Genomic DNA, 20,995 nt, shown 5'->3' on the forward strand with positions numbered 1-20,995 from the left:
CTTAATTTACTAAATTAATCTATAGTCATTATTACGGTCCACTAGAGAATGTTTAAAAGTGGTTTATTAACTATTTTGGTCCTTTGAATAATTACAATTTAAGTCACCAAGACATTTCCTAATTAAAAATATATAGTGATTGGACTTTTAAAATTTAGTCCCTGGGCCTCAATTAAACACAATTTCGACTAAATTGACTATTCAAATTTCAATTCATATAAATATTATAGAGATATTTACAGACTCGGTTTAAGAAAACGGGATCCTAAAACCACATTTTCTGACACCACTAGAAATTGGGTTGTTACATATAGGAAAGAAAAAATGAAATATATAAGAGAAAATAATATTTTTTGTCTTTTTTGTCACATGTCAATTTTTAATTGGTTATTTTTTAAAAATAGAATTAATTGTTTAACTAACGATTGAACTACTAGAGATACCAACTTGGGGAAAAATAGTTTAGGTACCACTTATGACTAAAAAAGATGTTTGGGTTCCAAAATGAGAAAAAAATGCATAGTTTAGGTTTAGGTACCAATTTGTGGGATAAGTCTTTTTTTTTTTTCAATAGACTTAATGGTTTGCCTAACATAGGTACCAATTTGGGGGAAAAAATAGTTTAGGTACCACTTGTGACCAAAACAAAGTTTAGGTACCAAGATGTGAGAATTGATATTGTTTAGGTACCAAATTGAGGGTCAGTCCTATCTTTGAAATATCTTGAACTTCATCAGGATATTGCTTATGCTTCTTTAGCTGCATAGAAAGATTGATTGTAATTGGTCTAATAGTTAGCAAGTCGAAAAAACATATATTGAGAATAGAATACTTGTATAGGTTTTGTACAGAGAGTTTAGCACCTATTTTGTTTATTAAAAATTCATTATTGTAAGGGCATTTTATAAGTAAACAAGTGAGCCAATTGGTTTACACACAATTTTTAAGAAAAAACTTAGTGGAGATAAATTTAAATTAAGTGTAAAATGAATTTACTGTATTGATGTATAACAAAACTTAAATCATTAATTGTTTAGTGTTAGAGACAATAGATTATCACTCTATAAAAAGTCTCGCAAATATAAAAAAACCAAACTGAGTTAATGTTTATTGTTTTGTAGTTCTGCGAACAATTTTAACTGCTTCTATAATGATTTCCCTATTTTGCAAATATTGACAGCGTTTTCTTTAATTAGGAAAATACAACAGTAACAAATTAAAGAATATAGATTACATTTTTATAGAAAAAAACAGAATATAAAGTCTTAATTAGTACATTTACTTAGCTAAATTTACATTTTATTCCATGAGTGTTGAAGTGGTTGAATATTAAAGAAAAAAATGTTCTGAGAATATTTTTTTTTTCAAAATTTAATAAAAGAAATCTATTCATAAATGAACTTTTTTTGTTTTTAAATATTTTTAGAATTAATAATTAAACGGAGTAAATTTTGTGGAAAGGGCTGTATGGTATCCAAGGAATCTGACAAAGTCATCAGGAAAAATAAAAAAAAAGTGTAGACCCCATGGATTCACAATCAATCGTGTTCCTCCAGGTCAACATCACTACTTTCCATGTGATCACTGCCAATTGTCAATTCAACGATCAAAACTACTCCTAAATCCCTCACATGCACCGCGTTGATTGAACCCTCATCCGCACCCAACATTTTTCGACTTCTCCAAGGGTTTTTCCGACTTTTTCATCATCCTCAAAAGTCCCTCTCAGAAAACTCAATCCAGACCGTCGATTCACCCTCCAAAGCGAACCACATCTAACGGCCAGAAAACAAAGTACGGCATTCCTTAAAAAGCAGTTTCCCTTCCTTTCCCCTGCTCCCTCAAACCGCAAAATCTAAAGATCAAAGACTCAAAGAGAAAGAAAGCGGCCATGGAGAAGGAAAGAGAGCAACAAGTTTACTTGGCAAGGCTTGCTGAGCAAGCTGAAAGATACGATGGTAACTATCTTTTTGTGGATCTTTCAATTTATTCGTGAGATTTTGTTTGCTTACTTTTTTAATCCTTTATTTTCTCTGATTTGATCGGTAGTCTTATCTGTTTCGTTTTTGTCGTTTTAACTTGATTTCTAGCTTGATCTGTAGTTTAGAGAATAGTAGAGGCTTTGGTTCTGATTTGATGATAATATACTGAAAAGAGATGATGAAGTTGAGACTTGAGTTACAACCTTTTTTTAAAACAAAATTTGTAGCAGTAGATAAATATTAGCTTATCTAGGCATAAAGAAGTCCGATTTGATAAAGCAATTGCTAGTACTTTTTTATTAATTAAGGTTAAAAACTTGTGGAGAAATAAAATGCTTGTTTTTTACTATCATTTGAGATGTTTATGTTTAAGTTTTTACATTTTAAGTTGTTGCTCGTTTTCTTAAAAAAACGGTGTTTTTTTTTTCTTTTGAATTTGCTATTAAGTTTCCCATTTTAACAAATTTGAAGAAGCAAAAGACAAATTAGCAAATATATGTATGTTTGGGGCTCATTTTTTGGTTTGTTGGAACCTCAGCTTATTTGGAATCTGTTTTAAAATTGTAAAAAACTTTACTATTTCAGAGATGGTTGAGGCCATGAAGAGTGTTGCTAAGTTGGATGTTGAGCTGACTGTGGAGGAGAGGAATCTGTTATCTGTGGGATATAAGAATGTGATTGGAGCAAGAAGGGCATCCTGGCGGATACTGTCTTCAATTGAACAGAAGGAGGAGGCCAAAGGTAACGAACAAAATGTGAAGAGGATAAAGGATTATAGGCAAAGGGTCGAAGATGAACTCTCAAAGATATGCAATGACATACTCTCAGTCATTGATAAGCACCTCATTCCATCTTCCTCCACCGGGGAATCAACTGTTTTCTACTATAAGATGTGAGGATCATCTTACTTTTGTTTTTGTTTTATGGGGCGGTTTGAGTGTGAATATTTCCTTATTTGTTGCTTTTTGTGTAACAGGAAAGGAGATTATTTTCGTTATTTGGCAGAATTTAAGGCAGGAGATGATCGTAAAGAAGCTGCTGATCAGTCACTTAAGGCTTATGAGGTGCGTTGAATTCCCACCAAGTCCTGCTTCTTCTTCCTTTTTTTTTTTGCTCTTCTTTTACCTTTAATCAGCCCTCCTCTTATCCTATTTTGATTTCTATTGTAGGCTGCCACTTCCACTGCAAGCTCAGATTTGCCTCCAACTCACCCAATTAGACTTGGCCTGGCTTTGAACTTCTCAGTTTTCTACTATGAGATATTAAATTCTCCCGAGAGGTTAGAAATAGAAGGAATCTTTCTACCCCCTGTTCATGCACAATCATGTAACCTACTTGAAAATTTTCTTTCAATTGGGGAGAATGATCCCAATGCTAATTTTTCTTTTCATTTTGTGGTAGTTTCAGAAATACTTTCCTTGGTAACCATTGTTGCTGTTTATTTATTTTAATAATTATAGATGGCTATTATATGAGTACCACTTTAGCAGCTAGTGTTTATCTAATGAGATGCAAATCTGAGCAGGGCTTGTCATCTGGCTAAACAAGCATTTGATGAGGCTATTGCTGAGCTTGATAGCCTTAATGAAGAATCTTACAAGGATAGCACCCTTATCATGCAGCTTCTTAGGGACAACCTCACCTTGTGGACCTCGGATCTGCCAGAGGAAGGAGGTAAGTATTTTGTGTATGTTTCTGTGATTAATAAGAGAATATATATATGTATGGGCACATTTGGATTGCTATGGTTCACTTCTTGTCTGACTGGATTTTATGTATTTATAGTTAGTTTCAAGAAGCATGATCTCCTCCTACTAATCACTTTCTGCTAATACTAGTAATTTCTATTGTCAACTGCCTCTGATAATTTCCTTTTTGCAAATTTGTTATTTGGTAATCCAGGTGAGCAATCAAAAGCAGATGAACCTCAGGCTGAGGTAAGAAAATTTTAATTTTTTGTGCTGGACTGATCATTGATCAACCGATGAATTTTATCTCTGGCATGTTAGATTTTATTGTGGTGTGAATCTTGATTGCATTCTTACTCTTTCATTCTGCTGTCTACAAATAAACCTCTTTTTCTGTCTTCTCAAAATTGTTCAATATCTTGGCAGAGTTAATTGGATGAAAGAGTATTCTTTTAAGACTGGGCTTGTCGAGATAGGAAAGGGGCTTGCTGCTAGAGTGACCTGCTTTCAACTCATGGTAGTAGTACCAGGATTTGTTACCTATGACATGGTTCGATTTGTTTATCAGATGTTTTCAGACTGTTGTTCTGTGTTCTCTTCTGTTTAAACATAATTGAATCGGTTACACTTTATAGTCTTTATGACTTACTTCCTTATGTTCAATTTTTTGTTGTCTTAGCTTCTTGTTTTTCCACATGTTTCTGATTGAAGCACACCACACCTCGCTCATTCTTCAGTTTTTTGCTTGGTTTTGATCTTAACATAGCTTAAATGCCCAATTTGTTTGAGAAGTTTAATGAACAAGGGGATTGATATTTGTGTAGCAGGAGTGTTCGATTCTGTGTGTGGACCTTTTTGCAAAATTCATGACATGGGTCATTGTCTACTTTCAGACATCCATATTTTGGCCTCAAAAATAAGCAAATGACCACCCTCCCCAGTCCTACTGAAAGGGTTCTTTGGGATAAATTATCTTTTTCATTGAACTCAATTGTGAACTGGAATATTTATATATATAGTAAGAGCCTAGGGAGGGTTTGTTGTTTAGATTTGAATCTTGAATTTAGCGTGAGCTAAAATTTCAAAATGAAATTAAGAATCTAACAGAAATATTATATCCTTGAATATATTGGCCTGGTTGTTGAATTCGGTATTCGAGACTACTAACTCGTTGGCAAATGGTAGCAGATTGATACAATACGTATGAGGAATAATGGTTGAAATTCATTAAAGGAAGATGAATTTTACTGAATAATCAATTCCTTAGCAAGAATTTATGTTATGGATTTCCCTAACAATAAAACTAAGCATCTGATGCTCAGAAGAAAAGTGGAAGGGCAGCATCTAACAGGGGCTCCTTTGGAATAGCTTAATAGATTCTGTGTCTCCCTGTGTTGATTTTGATTTTTCATATGGACGTAAATGATGCATAAAATCTAGGCTGTTTTCAAGGTTATCTTCTCTGCTTCTCCTTTGCAAGATAAAAGATGGTTTTCATTGTTGGGAATGGGAGATGGGGTGGACGGAGGAGGCTGCAAATCAACTAGAAATGATTTCAAGTGCCTGTAACACTCTTTGGGCTTCTCTACGATGAATGCGTGTCCCGTGCCCTTGATGACGACGAGGTGAGCATTATCTCCCAGATGCCTGCATTTTTTAAAAAAAAAAAAAAAGAAAAAAAATTCCTCGATCAGCAGAAAGGTTTTTTTAAGTAATTTGATTCCCAAAGCTTTGAAGAAGATGCGAACCTTTGTAACCTGTGACCCAATTCCAAAGGGAAAATTTTATCATATTCTCCCCATAAAATCAAGGTGGGCTGAAAATAGTGAAGTCACAAAGGTTGAAAGCAAACTTGGTTCAGAAAAAAGCAGCAAATGGTTAAAAAAACAAAGAACGGTTTAAAATTAAGATGAACCTGAGAGATTCTGGTAATGTTTGATAATTTTCGATCTTTGGGTATTGCTCGGATCAGCTCTTTCTTTTCTTCCGTGTACTCTGTACACATAACCTGTTTGTATATGTTCCCAATTACATCAAGACATAACATAGAGAAAAAGACAACCCCAAATGAAAAGCAGACGTATTGAGGCAGTCGATTGGCTATTAACAAAGATGAGAAATTTGTGCTGGTTCTAGAGACTGAAATCGTTGGTTCACTTACGTCAATGAAATCCGCAAGCAGACAAGAAGGGACCAAAGTCGAAGGAGGCGGCTTGAACATAGCAAAACCCAAGAGTTCCCTAAGCTTCTCGGGCGTTTGGGGTACTAAAATCTCGGCAGCTTCTTCCAAATCAGATACCTTGAAAACTCCTTCCTTCAAATCTTTCTCTTCCATGCAAACTCCAGCGCAGCATATCACCACTCTCTCAACAGCTTCACTGAACTGCGCTGCTAAACTGTACCCAACAAACCCACCATAGCTGAGGCCTACCAGGCTGAGTTTCTTCACCGAGTTGGCTTCCATCAGACGCATCACGCACTGAGCCTGAAATGATTCGGAGCGTTCAGGCCGAGTCGTGTAGGAGTCCCCGAAGAAGACAAGGTCGGGTACGAAGATGTTGAAGAAAGGGATCATCTTACGAATGGTGTCACCCCATTGCCACATTGTGTTGGCTCCCAGTCCATGGATGAGGAGGAGGTTAGGCTTGGAGTCATTATGTGTCCTGGGGACCCAACAGTGCATGACGGTGCCATCTTGGAGGTCCGTGATGGGGGATCGAAGCCCCGCTTTGATGAATGATGATTTGTAACACCGGTTTCTGGCTGCGGTTAAGCTGAAACACCTTGTCATTTTCTTTCCTTAGAAAACCTAAGGAATCATACAACCTAAACTCTTCCACCAAGGGAGGGAAATGATTGTCCTCTAATCACTTGATAATGATGGATTTTGGTTTAGTTTATGTGATTTGAGAGGGACATAGACAGCACTATTAAAATGGATTTTTGAGGAATAAAAATTTGTGGGTGTAGAGGAATAAAGAGTTACATCAGATCTTGGTCTGATTTGAGAGAGAGATTAAAACTCAAAACAATGGAAGAAGAAAGATGAGAGATAAAAGGATATGTAAATGTAATATGACCAACCAAAGCGATTGAAGCCAATTTCCTCCAGCAAGTTCTTTTCTTTTTTATATGGTTTTTTTTTTTGGGGGGGGGGGGGTGACATTAAATGCTATATCCAATAGAAAAGATTGGAATCTGTGTGAAAGAAAGAGATGGTGTTGTCGGGACCATGTGGGTCTGGCTGGGGTTATTCTGTTTTCTGCTTTTCATTTAATCTAATCATTTATTGGCAAGTCAAATTTTTTTAAATGATATTTCATGATTAAATTATAAATATTTTAAAACAAAGTATAATTATTTTATTATTATTATTATTTTAATGTTTATTTAAATAATTAAAACTAAAAGTTTTTAGGCCAAAGTCCCAGTGACGCCGCCCCTGCCTATAATAGTCAAGGAAGCAGTCATCAGGGGTAAGTTTTGTTTAGTTGAACTTCCATTCGGAGATGGATTACCGGATAAAAACTGTGTGGATGTAAGTAAAGCATACTAGTCGTTGAACTGCTGCTAAGCTTATTATTATTATTATTATTATTAATGATAAGTGACATTCAAGGTTGACAACATTTTCTCCCTAATTTTTGAAAAAAATTTATTCACAATTTGATTTTTTTTAATTTAATCTCTAAACTTAAATTCTATTAAAAGTATGAGAAAATGTTAATCATCAACTAAATTTTTACAATTTTTTAAAATATATTTAAAATATATTTTTTAAAAATTTATACAAATTATTTAAAATTTCATGTAATGACAAAACAGATATAATCACAGAAACTAATTTGAATAAAAAAAACTATTTTTATTTTCAAATGGAAGGATTAAAAGTAAGTAGAGAGAAAAAGGTGCAGTGTTTATAAAAGCATCCGGGAAAGTGGGAAACGTAACAGCGCTTATCGTGCGGCTCTCTCCTTAATCACAATCAATTTGGGGGACGTGCGCTTCTAGTCTTCTATCTATTTTGAAATTTGAGAAAAATCTAGCTCTTTGATTAATCAACATCAAATCCACCAACACTATAATTGCTCTTACTCTATGTTTAATAATTTCATTTAAAATTAATATATTATTTCAAACTGATATTTATGTTGTTTTTTTTAATCTAATCTATTTTTTGTATTTGACAAATATTATATATTTTAGTATTTAAAGGTAACGATGTTAAATTTTTAGTGTTTAATTTAGATTTTAAAGTTGATTGGTGAAACTTAATTTCTAATATTATAATATTTAATTTTTTTAATAAAAAAATAGTGTTAATTCTAAATTTGTTTAACTTTAGGTTTAATTTTTTAATTCAATTGTTAGAGTTAATTACTATTATTATTAGTTAATTATTTATTTCCATCAAATCAACTATAAAAACCTAGACTAAACATTAAAAAAATTAACATTATTATCTCTAGATATCAAAATGTATAATTTTTGTTAAATATAAATATTATATTATACAAAAAAAAACATTGATACCACATAAAACAAATATCAAACTCAAATAACAAAATTATATATTAAGTCTTTAATATATATAGCTAAATTTCACATAAATCCAATCCTAGATAAAAATACCTACACTTGAATTCATGTAGAAAATAGTTTATAGACTTAATTTTTATATTATACTAATATGATTTCTACCACGCTTTGTGTTGAGTTAATTATTTTTAAGCTAGATTATAGTGTAATTATTTGAAGATTAAAATATATTCCATATTTCTTAGTTTTCATACATTTGAAATTTTGTCTTCCTATTTTTTTTTTATGATAAATTCAATATAATGAAAATGACAGATCCATAAAATTTTTTAGAGAAAATAATAATTTTTTTAAAATAAATAAGCATAACAACGTGTCACCACCATGTTGAATCGGTCATGTGACAGTGGGTACGATTTAAGAAAAAAATATTTTTTAAATAAATCAGTAGTGTCATGTGTCATGTGTCATCACCATATTTAACTTTCCGTTTGGCATGGTAAGTTGAAAAAGTATTTGATAAGTAGGCTAGATAATATTTTTCATGTATAATGTTTTAAAGTTAATTGCAACGTCCAATCAAGTAAGCAAGCAAAAAGGAAGGTAAAGTTGGATAAAATAATAAATGTGGGAATCATCAGGTCATGTATATGAAATTGAAAGCAGTTAATGGTTTCCGCATCCGTACGAGGAAGTAGGAATAGTTTGTTGCATTATGAATCAAGGTTTTAGCCTTGTATAAAAATTCCATGATACATATGCTTCTGAGTCGGATACAATCAGATAACCCAATTTGCTGAAAAACAAACTTTTAATTCAAATTCCTGCACTCACAATTTAAAACAGGCAACTTCATCTGGACTCCAAGACTTGAGAAATTTTTAGTGACAACCATTATCATATACAACGAATTCCTAATAATAATAATAATCAAACATCAAAGCCTAATAGATAAAACAAATTTACATGAGTCAAAACCTGTATTTTGTTTTTGAATAATAATTTCGTAAATTCCAAACCTTTGATTCTGCAGAACTTCAAGGATTACCCCAAGCAGCTATATGCATTTTCATGTTGGTCTAATCCACAAATTGACATCCTGGGTAAACGAACTCTTATTTCAGCACTTCACCCGAGAGCAATATGATTTAAACGATTCTGTCCCCTAAATCTAACTACGACGCAAGATATGTCATCTTTGCTGTCTCTTTTAACTGCTTCGGTGGTCAGTTGCTTTGCGGCCTTCTGTGGGTCTTTGAACCTTTTTGCAATATCAACCGCCTCTTGATTAGTCATCACCTGGATTAAGCATAAAGAACGGGAAATATAACTCCTGCTGAACTATTACTAGCTCATGCATCATTGAGACAATTTCTTGCATGTGCACAAAGTGAATATATATAAATGAACAGAGGCATCAAAACCAAAAGAATTTACCTTCCAAAGACCATCACTAGCAAGGACTAAAACGTCTGTATTGCCATCTACCTTGGTGTTTTGAATGTCTGGATCTGACCGCAGATGTGATTTAAGGCTCTTGTCCCCAAAAGCACGTGAAACTGCCAGTTGTCCGTTAACTCTAGGAACATCTCCTGTTAAGCATGACAAAACAGCAAATTCAACAATTTCAAACCGAAAAAAAATTATAGGAGTAAGAGCCTTATGTTTCACTCTATAGTGAGAATTTCCATGGATTAGAATTAGCTGAACTGATGTTTTCGGGCCATCAATTCTTTTGTGGTATCTTTGAATGTATTTCAGGCCAAAGCAAGAGAAGCAAAATAATAAAAATTAATTAAAAAAAAAAATCATGGCAACTTGCAGTTTCCTTTTCAATGGATACATCAAGAAAAATGCAAAGGAAGCTCATGATGTGGATTTTGAGTAAAGCAACCAACTTACAGAGAAATTATCATAACCTAAAATTATCGCAGATTCCATATTTGTAATGAAGGAAGAATCAGTAACTTAAATCTAATAAATGCCCACAATAGGCAGCAACAAGACAAAATCAGCCTATCGTCTTCATTGACTTAACCAGCTAACTAAGACTTGGCAATAAAAAGTAAATTTAACCACTAATTAAATGTATGCGCCCATAAAAAGAAGAAAAATTAGTGAATTACAAGGTAGTGAACCGTGAAGACAAAAATTCTTTTCAATGTAATTGATGTGTTCTTGGTAGATGAAGTAACTAACTGAACCATCGGCGTCTTAATGGGGATCGAAACTACATGGATAATAAGTTCTTTTAGGAACTTCCTACATAAGTGTCTAAGCATTTGAAGCTGCAAACAGCTTAAAGATCATCAGCAGATTCAAACATTCAACTTCTTTGCCAAAACATGTTATAAATTATTATCATATTAGACTGTATGTGCATAATAACAAATGAACTTGTAAACATTGGATGCAGTAGAAGACCTGGCATATTTGATACAAATCCTCCTCTGTTCTCAATGCTGCCTCGTTCGGTGTTTGGTTCATGATCTGTAGTCATCTGTCTAGTCTGACCCCTACTTGAAAGAACAGCACGAGAATCTCCAACATTTGCCACCCATAGACTTTTTCCATTTATCAATATTGCAGTTACAGCAGTGGATCCACCACGACCCAAGTCAGCAGTACGTGAAAGAATTGCCTGGTCTGTTTTGTCATAAGCTTTTGAAATGGCTCTGCGGGGATCAACCCAAAACTCTTCCTAGAAAAAGTAAGAAATGAAAGCATAAGTTGATTTGAAAGTAATAAGCCAAAACATGTAATTACCCTATTAAAAATGGTATGGCACATCCCACCTCCTTTAGGATATTGGCAAACAGATGCTTTTGTAGGTAGGCAGGTACACTATCTCCCAGATGACCATCATAGATAGCAAAAAGCCCCAACTCGTGACCTTGAATCTGCATGAACTTAGCGACATGATAATCCTCCATAGGATGACTTGCTTTCCCTTTTACTAGGCTGAATCCAAACCGCATTATACCCTCATGGCTTTTCCCCTTGCCAGAAGTAGATGATGAACGCCCCCCTCCATGCTAAAATGATAAAACAGTAACAATAAGTCTCTTTGTAAGCCTCACTTAGCCACGTTGCTTAACACCAAACAAAAGAAAACCTATACCAATCCGGTTACTAAAAAAAACCATCAAATATGTTGCATCAACATAACATTATGAAAAAGATGACACGACGAAAAGGGAAAAAGAATCCCAAAGAGTAAATTCTTGTAGCATGGAAAGTTCATCCAAATTTCCCTTCTAAACAAGCTGTGTACTGACTGTTCATAATAAATCAATATACAGGATCATATGATGAACTTCTTGTACAAGACTGTTGGGTAAATAGATTTAAAAAAAAAAATTAATTGCATAACCTGTATTAAAAGAAAAACTCTAAATTGGTTTACCAAGTTAGGAGCATCTGCATTATAATCTCACACAATAATAAATAAATAAAAGAAAAGAACATATTAATGACTATATGCCATACAGATCATCATTAGGAAGCGTTCATGAAAAATTATAGCAATCCCAACACACATCTAAGATGAATGATGAAATCCTTTCAATATGCAGACCATTCTTGCAACCCAAATTCATCACTCTTAAGTAGCTCATATAAGATACCTACTGAAATCAAGCAACATAACCTCAAAATTAATCACACAACTAACCTATATAAAAATTCCAAGTATCATCACAATTAATTAAAAGTTTTAATTGCCCAAACATAGGAGTACTAAGAAAAGCCTTAAAAGAGTACAGCAAATATGCTTTACCTGAGAGGAATTAAAGCAGCACAACCAATCCATAGAAAATAAAATTTCTGCAAAAACCTCTAACTTGCCTGACTAAATTCTCTTCAGCATCAAGTTCCTGGTCAATTTAAAGATATCATCAAAACCCCAACAAAAAAAATATCGTTAAAGGAAAACCCTCAAAGCCACAAATAAAAAAAAAAAGAGAGCAAAAACAAAAAGATGAGCATGAAAGAATCACCAAGATAAAGAATCAATTAAAAGGCCAAAATATGCCTTGCTTCTGCTATTGCTGGGTGAAGTAGGTGTCCGCTACAACAGCTCTCCTTTATGTTTATCAGCTGGGGTTTTCTTCCTCTTTTTGTTATTGGTTGGCTTTTGTTAGTTTGCACAAGCAATTGAATAATATTTGAAAGCTTTCTTCTAAAGGGTTAAAAACTAGTGCTTAATATTAAAAAAAGGTTGGAATTTGGAGAAAAGGAATGGAGCTTTTGCCTGAATGATTATTTGTGACCGTTCTCGGAAGAGTCTGCCTTTGCTATTTGATATGATATATCATAATATTTATGTGAAAAAGGAATCGTTAACAATATAATGAAAAAAAAAAAAAAGCTGCCACAAAGCAGACTTCTTCATGTTGACTTTGCTGTTTCAGTCTGTTTTCCATTTTTGGGGGCGCTTTCTCTGTTTTCAGCCTTAAAAAAAACAAAAAAGTCTTTTTAATTTTTTATTAAAAAAAGTAAAAAATTACAAATACAATTATCATTTAAGCCAAATTAACATTTTTGTTATAGGTTACGATCATAATATTTTTTTATCACACAATGTTTAAAATTACTCATAATCTTACTTAACTTATAAATAGGAGGATAATATAGTTCAATGCACTTAAATTAATGTTATCCTATATCGACAACAATACTATGTCAATCGAGTTTAGAATCAATCAACAATTAAACCAAGTTAAATTAATTTTTTAATTCAAAGAGTTGGATTATGTTAATTCGCAAAGAATTTGTGGTAAGAAATGATAAGTTGAAATTTGATTTTTTTTTTGTAAATTATTAAAAAATAAAATGGTTAGCTTGCTTAATACTTAACCAAAACGTAAATGGATGACCAACTCCTAACTGGGCAACCCTTGAACGTAATGTAGTTGCCCAGTTGGTCAGCAAATCCAACCCTAGTGTTAAATTAAGTCTCGACATGTCTGTTTTAAGATGATATAAACTATTAATTAATTTACCAAAGAAGTTATAATAATAAAAATATTATAAACATAAATATGATTTTGTGTACGGTAATATTAGTAAACAATATCCCAAACTAAAAAAAACATTTAAAAAAATAACTTACCTGCCGATTTTATGAAAAAATTAGAGACATAAAAACTTTCGATTATTTAAGGAAATAGATTGGTTTTTCTTATATGTCGCAATAATGCTTTTCAGAAAATGCTTTCCCTAGTTCGATTACTCTCTCAGGCATATGTGTTTTTTTTTTTAATTTCATGTTCTTTTAAGTTTTTTTTGTTAATTTTTAATTAAAACTTTTAATTAATAAATATGTTGTTTTCAATTTTTTTTATTTTTAATTAATAATTCTTTTAGTTATATCAATAAAATAATAATTATGTAATTATATAATAAATATATTTTTTATATCTATCATTATGTAAAAATGTTTTTTTAAGAGTATCAACTATTTTATTTATTTATTTTTCCTTATATATAATTTTTTTTTACATGTCAAAAAATTATTTTTTTGACTTGACTATGATAAATTTTAATATTCTAAAACTAAATAATTATTTTAAAAATTATTATTATTTTTATATGTGAAATATTTTAATTAATTATTTCAAATACCATTATTTTTGCATCTAGTAATGTGAATTTAGACTTGATCATGGGTTAAGACGAAGTAAAATTTTAGGCCTATTTTCTAGGCACGAGCCTAGCCCGGCCCAATAAAATGGGCGTAAAATTCTGTCTAAGCCAAGTCTAGATTAGAAATACTAAACTCGAGCCTGGCACAACCCGCACATATTAATTTTTTTAAATTTTTTTATATAAAAATAAATTAAAAAAACATAATACATCAAATACACTAAAAATTAAAATAAATGTTTTCCAACAAATTGAAAATACATTAAAAAAAATTATACTTAAATAACATAAAGATAGTTACAATTTAGTAAGTAAATGTCTCTAAAATAGTAGAAAAATTAACAATAAAATAATAGTTATACAATATCTAAACAATAACAACCAAATAGTAACAATATAATAACAAAATGGTAGTAAAACAACAATAAAACAAGAACATAACAACAAAAAAATAACAAGAAAAAAGTTTAGGCTTATTCGAGTCAGGGCCGGGCCAAAAAAATCCTACTTGAGGCCCAACCCATTTAGAAATCATGCATTTTTTTTTATCCACACCTATCTTTCGGTGCCATTTTTCTATCTAAACCCTCCCACTTTTCAGGCTGGCCTTCGGGTTTGGGCAAATGACCCAACTTATGATTTGGTCTACGCATGATCTACATGAATGAAGCATGAAATATTATGATTAAATTGTTAAAATATGAATTGTATAAAAAGTTATGAAAATGTGTAAAACTAATTAAATTTTACACCAATGTAGGTGGATCCCTCCCCAAGAAAAATATTTCAAAAAAATTAATTGATTTTTTTAAAAATAAAATATATTCAACATAATGATAAATATCAATAATATATTCATTATATAATTACATATTTATTATTTTATTTATACAAATAAAATAATTATTAATTAAAAATAAAAAAAAAACTTGAAACAACATGAAATAGAAAACACAAATGTAGAGAAGAATTGAACTTGTGACTTAATGATAAAAACACTAACAGGTAACAAAAGAAAACGCTTTTTGTGAAATATATTTTTTCAAAAATATTTTTTCTCAATACGCATTTTTGTCACATCTATAAAAACATGAACTATTTCCCTAAATAATCAAAATTTTAATTTATATCTCTATTCTTGTTCTAAAATCGACATATAGCTTTAATTTTACCTTTTAAAGCCATTTAATTTAATTATGTCGAAATCTGTCCAGGGATTAAAGAAATTATTCTGGAAATGAAATAATCATTGATGACTAGAATCTAAATAAAATATTTATAGAGTAATTGCTATGTTAATATTTTGTAAATTTTGAAGAGTTTAAATTGAAATTCAATTTTATAAACAGGTATCTCTTATTTTAAAAATTTGTCAATCATTTAAATATTTAAATCTCGATTAAGTTATACTGAAATTTTATAAACTTGTCTTGTCTTTAGAAATTTAAATTTTCTATAAAATTAAAAGACAAAATTTCTACTAAATATAATATTAAATTTATTGAAGGATTTGTAGATTCCAAGAGGTACTTTTATGAACTTTCTATTCAAAGCTTAAATGATGCATGCCAAAAGACCTATATTATAGAAGTAAATCTTAATTTAATTTTTTATATAATTACAATATTATTTTGAGATCCAGGACAATGGCATCTTTTCTAATGTACCAATTTTAATAAATTATTGTCAAAGTGTAATTTGATATGAAAACAAGATTTACTTGTATGAACTTTTTATTTGCTAAAAATGTGATAAATTTTTTTATAATATCTATTTAATAATACAATAAATAATTATATATTATAAATAATCATATTTGTGATAAATCTAAAATTTTAAATTGATACAATAGCATTTTTATGTTCCGAAAAAATATTGTTTCGCATGTAGTTAAAAGGTCAATTTTTTTATATATAAAAATATACGAATATTTATAATAAACTCAAATATAATGATTAATGATTGAATTACACACTCATAAATCATAAAAAAATATAAAAGAAAGTCTTTAATTGAATCTTATAAGCAAAACAAAAAATATAAAATATAAAAGAAAGTCTTTAATTGAATCTTATAAGCAAAACAAAAAACATTCTCCAAAATTTCCATTAATAGTTAATGGTTGGTACCATTTATATTCGAAAATAACAGGGTCCAGCAAACTTATTTTGACATATAAAAAAATTAAAGAGTATAACACACTTCGGATAAATTTCTTTTATGTAAATAAAAAATTATTTAAATAATTAATGATATTTTGATTGGAATGACAAATTTAAATTGGCAAAAGTAATTTTTAAAAAAAATTTGAAGTCATAATTTCAACTTTTCTGATTTCATATAATGAAAAACACAAACAATTATACAATAATATTGTTTCTTTTTTATAAATTTTGTGCAAAATGTATAACGACAAAAATCACATCATAGGAGCCCGAAGCTAACGAAGTAGAATCCCGGGAAGACTTAGCTGAGGCGGTTTGTTGGTAAGGACCTTGGACGGCGGATGCTGGATGGTCTCTGCTGCAGCCGCCAACTAAACATGTTCGTCTTTTTGAGATTTTTCACATTTTGTAGGCTCTGCCTCAGCCGCGTCCGCGTCGCTACCGTCACATCAAGCAGGGTTTAATTTACTCTAGGTTAAGACATGTGATAAAGGTGCAATGGGTATAAGTAAGACATCTAAACTTGTGTCAAATAGTTTTACTTCTTATTTTGGGTCAATTAGCCCTGCTCCAAAATTGAATCTATAAATAAATTTAATTATATATAAAGAGTTTAGAATTATTCATATATATTATTTAATTTTTAAGTACATTTTAACGTATTTGAATTCATATTTTCTTATATTAATAATAATATTGATATCAATTAAATTAATATTCAATCGATATAAACTTAATTTTCTAAACTCAACATCATTTTAATTTTTATTTAAATATAATCTTATAAAATAATTCTTTCAACAATCTCACGTTGGCAAAGATAGCATTTTGAACCAAACTACTTCCTAGTAACGTGACCGTTTCTTGCTAAAACTGGGACAAATGAAAGGAAACCAAAATTGAAATTAAGAAAAAAAGGCCAAAATCCGTGACTACGTAGTCATCATCTCCTAAGGCCCCCGCTCAGCTGGCAAAGAGAAAACAAGGCTAATAAAGATACAAATCGTTTCGTTTACTTGCTCCCTTAATTCATAAAATTCATATTTGAGTAATTATTTCATATACAACTTACAAGTCTAAAAACTCCAAAATCATATTGAAAATGTGACAAGGTGTACAATATATATATATTTAGTTTTTGAAATTTTTTTAATTAAATCTTTGAGACATTTGTCATATTCTCAAATTGTTTCATATATAAGATAATTTTTTATTTATTAAGTAATTATTTGATACACAAGTAATAAAAATTTTTAATTCTATAAATGGGGTTAAAATTTCGTTATGTTTAAAATTTCAAACTTCTAAGAAAAGATGATCATCGGAGGTAGCACTAGATGTGACTTTGGTAGTGGTAGTGGTTGAGCCATCAAGAAAGTCTCCACCAGATGGACCGGATGAAGATATGACTACTCCGGCTGCAAATAACATGTCGTTTAAAGACATACTAATGAATGGAGGGAATGGAAACTCGAATGAAAGCATGCCATTAATGGTTGATGTTGAAGAAGATGATATCAAACTTCTCGAGGGTGATGTTCTTATGTGCATGGAGAATGAGATTCCTTCAATAAAGTTTTTAGGAAGTGTTAATAATTTGGTGAATGAGAGTATGTCTAAAACCATTGTTCTTAAATTACTTGGGAGGCGGATTGGTTTTAACGCTCTTCGCAGTAAAACTCTTATGCTTTGGAAGACTAATCAATTGTTCCAATTATAATGGATTTGGAAAACAATTATTATGTGGCCAAATTTCGCTTTATTGATGATAAATACAAAGGTTTTGACAAGGTTATCGTGGGTAATCTTTGGTCAATATTTTATTGTTTAACCGTAGATACCGAATATCAGTATAATTTAAGAGTATATACACGAGGCTATTTCTTTCGACAACTTAGTGGTTATAAGTTAAAGATATTATAGACGGTAAAAGATAATAATATAAATCAATAAGTAACTACAAAGAGAATTTAGCTTTGTCTTTTGTTTTTAGTTTTGAAACTTAATTTCTGTCTATTTATCTTCAACTTGAAGATGATAGACACTAATTATTTTGCAACCATGTTAAGCAACCTATGCTTTATAATAACATCTGGGTGTAACGCAATATTTTAAAATTCGAAGTACCTCTCAAAACATAATCTGAAACCTTATACCATCTTTTTAAGCTTCTAAAACAAGAAGATTTATTTTTGTTATCATTATTGACTGGTCTCAAAAATCAACCACAAAAAGGAATTGGTCCAAAATCATGAATGTACAGCTGCTGGCCAATGGTGATTGTTTACATGTTAGGAACAAGCACACGTGATGTGACCAGCGCCCGCGGTCTTAACAAGCTGGAACCCCAACCAGAGAAAAATCTTACCAACTTTGTCTCATACACTTTAGATTATTTATACCTATTTTAATTAATCAATCTCAACACGAGTTTTTGTCCAATATGGGAAAATAATATTGAGAGAATATAACTTTTTATTTAAAAGTTTGATTTAACTAAATTTCAAATATAATCAAAATTTAATGTGATTATAAAAAAAAACTCAAAAATTTATAATAAACCGATTATAAATCTATATATTAAATATGAGACCTATTTGACATTAAAAAAAACAAAGATTTGATTCCTTTTTAGTTTGTGTTTTTAATGTCAAAATTTGTTTATTTGATAGGTTGCGGAGCTCAAGACCGGAAACCTTGACGGGGAAGCCTCATGGCATCTTCTTCCTCTATAAAATAATACCCTTCCGTTTCTCTGAAAATGAGAGAATGAAAAAATATGTGTTGTAATAGGCGGAATTAATAATTTAGGACTAAAAATAAAATTTATCATTCTTAATATAATATGAAAACGTTAATAAACATAATAATTCCAATGGCGTAATTAGGGGTTGACTGGTAAAATTACATTTTATCCTCTAAAAATGATAAAAAGTTAATTTAATATTTTAAAAATTAGAATAATATATATTATTAAAATAATAAAATTACATCGCAAAAATTACAATGATTTTATGTTTAAAGTTTTAGTGAAATTATGGATTAATGAATTGATATAATGGCAAAGGACATAGATTGTTATAAAAAAACAAATAGTCCCGAGTTTAATATGCGAACAATGTAACACTCCCTACCCGTATCCATTGCCGGAATAGGTACGAGGCATTACCGGAGTTTACTGAATATTTTCAGATAATTTCGAGTAATTTATTATTTATTTTTTGAAAATAATCATAACGTCTCTCTCTTGGGCCCTCGAAGCCCCAAACATACATTAAAAACCAACCAGAATTAAATTGGGATCATAAAAAAAAATTTCGCAAAATCTTAAATTTTATTTTCATCTAAATACTTACCATTTCAATACTTCTTATAATTAAACATGTTACCATTCAATCAATAGCTTGACACTTGTCTAAGCGTCAAACAACATCATTGTTATTATACTTGCATATATTTCATATAAATTCAACATTTATATACTTATTTTCTCGACATGTTACACTTGAGTTTAATAATTGTCTTTACTTACATAATTTCCTTGTATTAACATATCAAAGATAATCATATATGTACATGTCATGAAACATATCATTCTCTTATCGTTTCTTCATAAGTATATATCAATCATTTCATTATATCAATATTTCATGCACCATCATTTCCATATATTTTATGTATATTTATTCCGGTAAAGTTTATATCAAACTTAACATAAATTATATTCTATGGACTTATTCTTATTTTGTTTATCTATCTTCATAATTATTTCATACAACTATTTTGTACATATATTTCCATATGACTAGTTCTTGTAAACATTTCACACAACTATTTCATATAACCATTCGTCATCTGATACATATTACCTGAATATCAATTGTTCAATAGATGTCATCGCGTCTCCCATCCACGGTCTTATTTATCTTTGACATGATGCCATAGTGTCTTTCAACTATGGTCTTATTAATTTTCTGTCATGTTGCCATGGTATCTTTCAACCATGGTCTTATTCATTTCATGTCACGCTGCCATGGTATCTTTCAACCATGGTCTTATTCATTTCATGTCACGCTGCCATGGTATCTTTCAACAATGGTCTTATTCATTTCATATCAGGTTGCCATGGTATCTTTCAACCATGGTCTTACACATTTCATATCAGGTTGCCATGCTATCTTTCAACCATGGTCTTACACATTTCATATCAGGTTGCCATGGTATCTTTCAACCATGGTCTTATACATTTCATATCAGAAAGCACACTCCCGCGAACCTTATCCTTACAGTGGGATTACCAGTCCAGGCTAAATCCCCTTTAATATAAACTCATAGAGTATTGTCGGGATTACCAGTCCAGGCTAAATCCACTGCAATGACAATTACTCTAATGAGCTTGGATTTCAATTACCAGTCTAGGCTAAATTCAGACCCTAATTTGGATTACCTGTCCGAGCTAAATTCATTTACACGTATTCTTCAGGAGGGCTATATCAGGATAGGATCACCCGTCCGGGCTAGATCTTTTTTACCGTCAATTCCTTTTCAGAGCTCCATCGAAATTTCCTTTTATTCAACCGGGATTTCTTCCCTTTTTTATCAAATATATCAATGTTCCATCAATTTTCATACAATGAACATTCAAATTATTTTCACATCAATAACATACATTTTAAGCATTTAAGAATATAATTCAAGTTACATGAACTTACCTCATTGCTTGTTTGTGTTTATAATTTCATTAATCCGATATCTTTTCTTTTCTACGATCAAGTCTCATATTTGAGTCGTCCGGATCTTTATAAATAAATTTGATCATCATTTTCATTCATTTCATATTCTAATGCATTTAATTAATGCTCTAGGCAAAATTACCATTTTGCCCCTAAACTTTTAATTAATGACGATTTCCTCCTTAGGGTCAGGGAAAATAAAATTCTTGCAATTTAATCCTTATTTCCAGCTATTATTCTCA

The 20,995-nt window shown here is 30.8% G+C and overlaps 3 protein-coding genes across 5 annotated transcripts; 1 reads left to right on the forward strand and 2 right to left on the reverse strand.

The window, feature by feature from the left end:
- The first annotated feature begins 1,857 nt into the window (after nt 1–1,857).
- On the forward strand, nt 1,858–4,318 carry LOC107957763 (14-3-3 protein 7-like). Its single transcript, NM_001327663.1, is given in 7 exon segments — nt 1,858–1,958; nt 2,568–2,874; nt 2,959–3,046; nt 3,152–3,261; nt 3,508–3,656; nt 3,885–3,919; nt 4,097–4,318. Coding segments are annotated over 7 exon segments (762 nt in total). The 5' UTR covers nt 1,858–1,891; the 3' UTR covers nt 4,103–4,318.
- A 556-nt stretch (nt 4,319–4,874) lies between these two features.
- LOC107957762 (uncharacterized hydrolase YugF) lies at nt 4,875–6,965 on the reverse strand. Of its 3 annotated transcripts, XM_016893335.2 has the most exons (4): nt 5,832–6,965; nt 5,586–5,678; nt 5,419–5,486; nt 4,875–5,317 (listed from the first exon to the last, which is right to left on the reverse strand). In XM_016893335.2, exons 1-4 carry the CDS (start codon nt 6,459–6,461, stop codon nt 5,107–5,109), a joined length of 1,002 nt encoding a protein of 333 aa, XP_016748824.2. In that variant the 5' UTR covers nt 6,462–6,965; the 3' UTR covers nt 4,875–5,106. The 3 variants fall into 3 exon arrangements, with proteins under 3 accessions (XP_016748824.2, XP_040969923.1, XP_040969924.1); XM_041113989.1 differs by having other exon boundaries at nt 5,586–6,965; XM_041113990.1 differs by lacking the exon at nt 5,419–5,486 and having other exon boundaries at nt 5,586–6,965.
- Nucleotides 6,966–8,894: 1,929 nt separating this feature from the next.
- On the reverse strand, nt 8,895–12,636 carry LOC107957759 (probable protein phosphatase 2C 9). The gene is made up of 6 exons (XM_016893329.2): nt 12,208–12,636; nt 11,988–12,084; nt 11,005–11,244; nt 10,634–10,910; nt 9,647–9,801; nt 8,895–9,508 (listed from the first exon to the last, which is right to left on the reverse strand). Exons 2-6 carry the CDS (start codon nt 12,018–12,020, stop codon nt 9,338–9,340), a joined length of 876 nt encoding a protein of 291 aa, XP_016748818.2. The 5' UTR covers nt 12,021–12,084; nt 12,208–12,636; the 3' UTR covers nt 8,895–9,337.
- Between the last annotated feature and the right edge of the window lie 8,359 nt (nt 12,637–20,995).

Source organism: Gossypium hirsutum, chromosome A05 (assembly GCF_007990345.1).
Source record: "Gossypium hirsutum isolate 1008001.06 chromosome A05, Gossypium_hirsutum_v2.1, whole genome shotgun sequence".
NCBI classification, from domain to species: Eukaryota; Viridiplantae; Streptophyta; class Magnoliopsida; order Malvales; family Malvaceae; genus Gossypium; species Gossypium hirsutum.

Bases quoted from the DNA above. Each gene is read 5' to 3' on its own strand.
- LOC107957762 (XM_041113989.1), bottom strand. From the start codon at position 6,461: ATGACAAGGTGTTTCAGCTTAACCGCAGCCAGAAACCGGTGTTACAAA. The intron at 5,487-5,585 runs GTTCATCTTAAT...CACTATTTTCAG, and splicing joins ACATTACCAGAATCTCTCAG to CCCACCTTGATTTTATGGGG. The intron at 5,318-5,418 runs GTTCGCATCTTC...TAAAAAATGCAG, and splicing joins TTGGGTCACAGGTTACAAAG to GCATCTGGGAGATAATGCTC.
- LOC107957759 (XM_016893329.2), bottom strand. From the start codon at position 12,020: ATGGATTGGTTGTGCTGCTTTAATTCCTCTCAG. The intron at 9,802-10,633 runs GTCTTCTACTGC...CATGCTTAACAG, and splicing joins ATTTGTATCAAATATGCCAG to GAGATGTTCCTAGAGTTAAC. The intron at 9,509-9,646 runs GTAAATTCTTTT...TGCTTAATCCAG, and splicing joins CTAGTGATGGTCTTTGGAAG to GTGATGACTAATCAAGAGGC.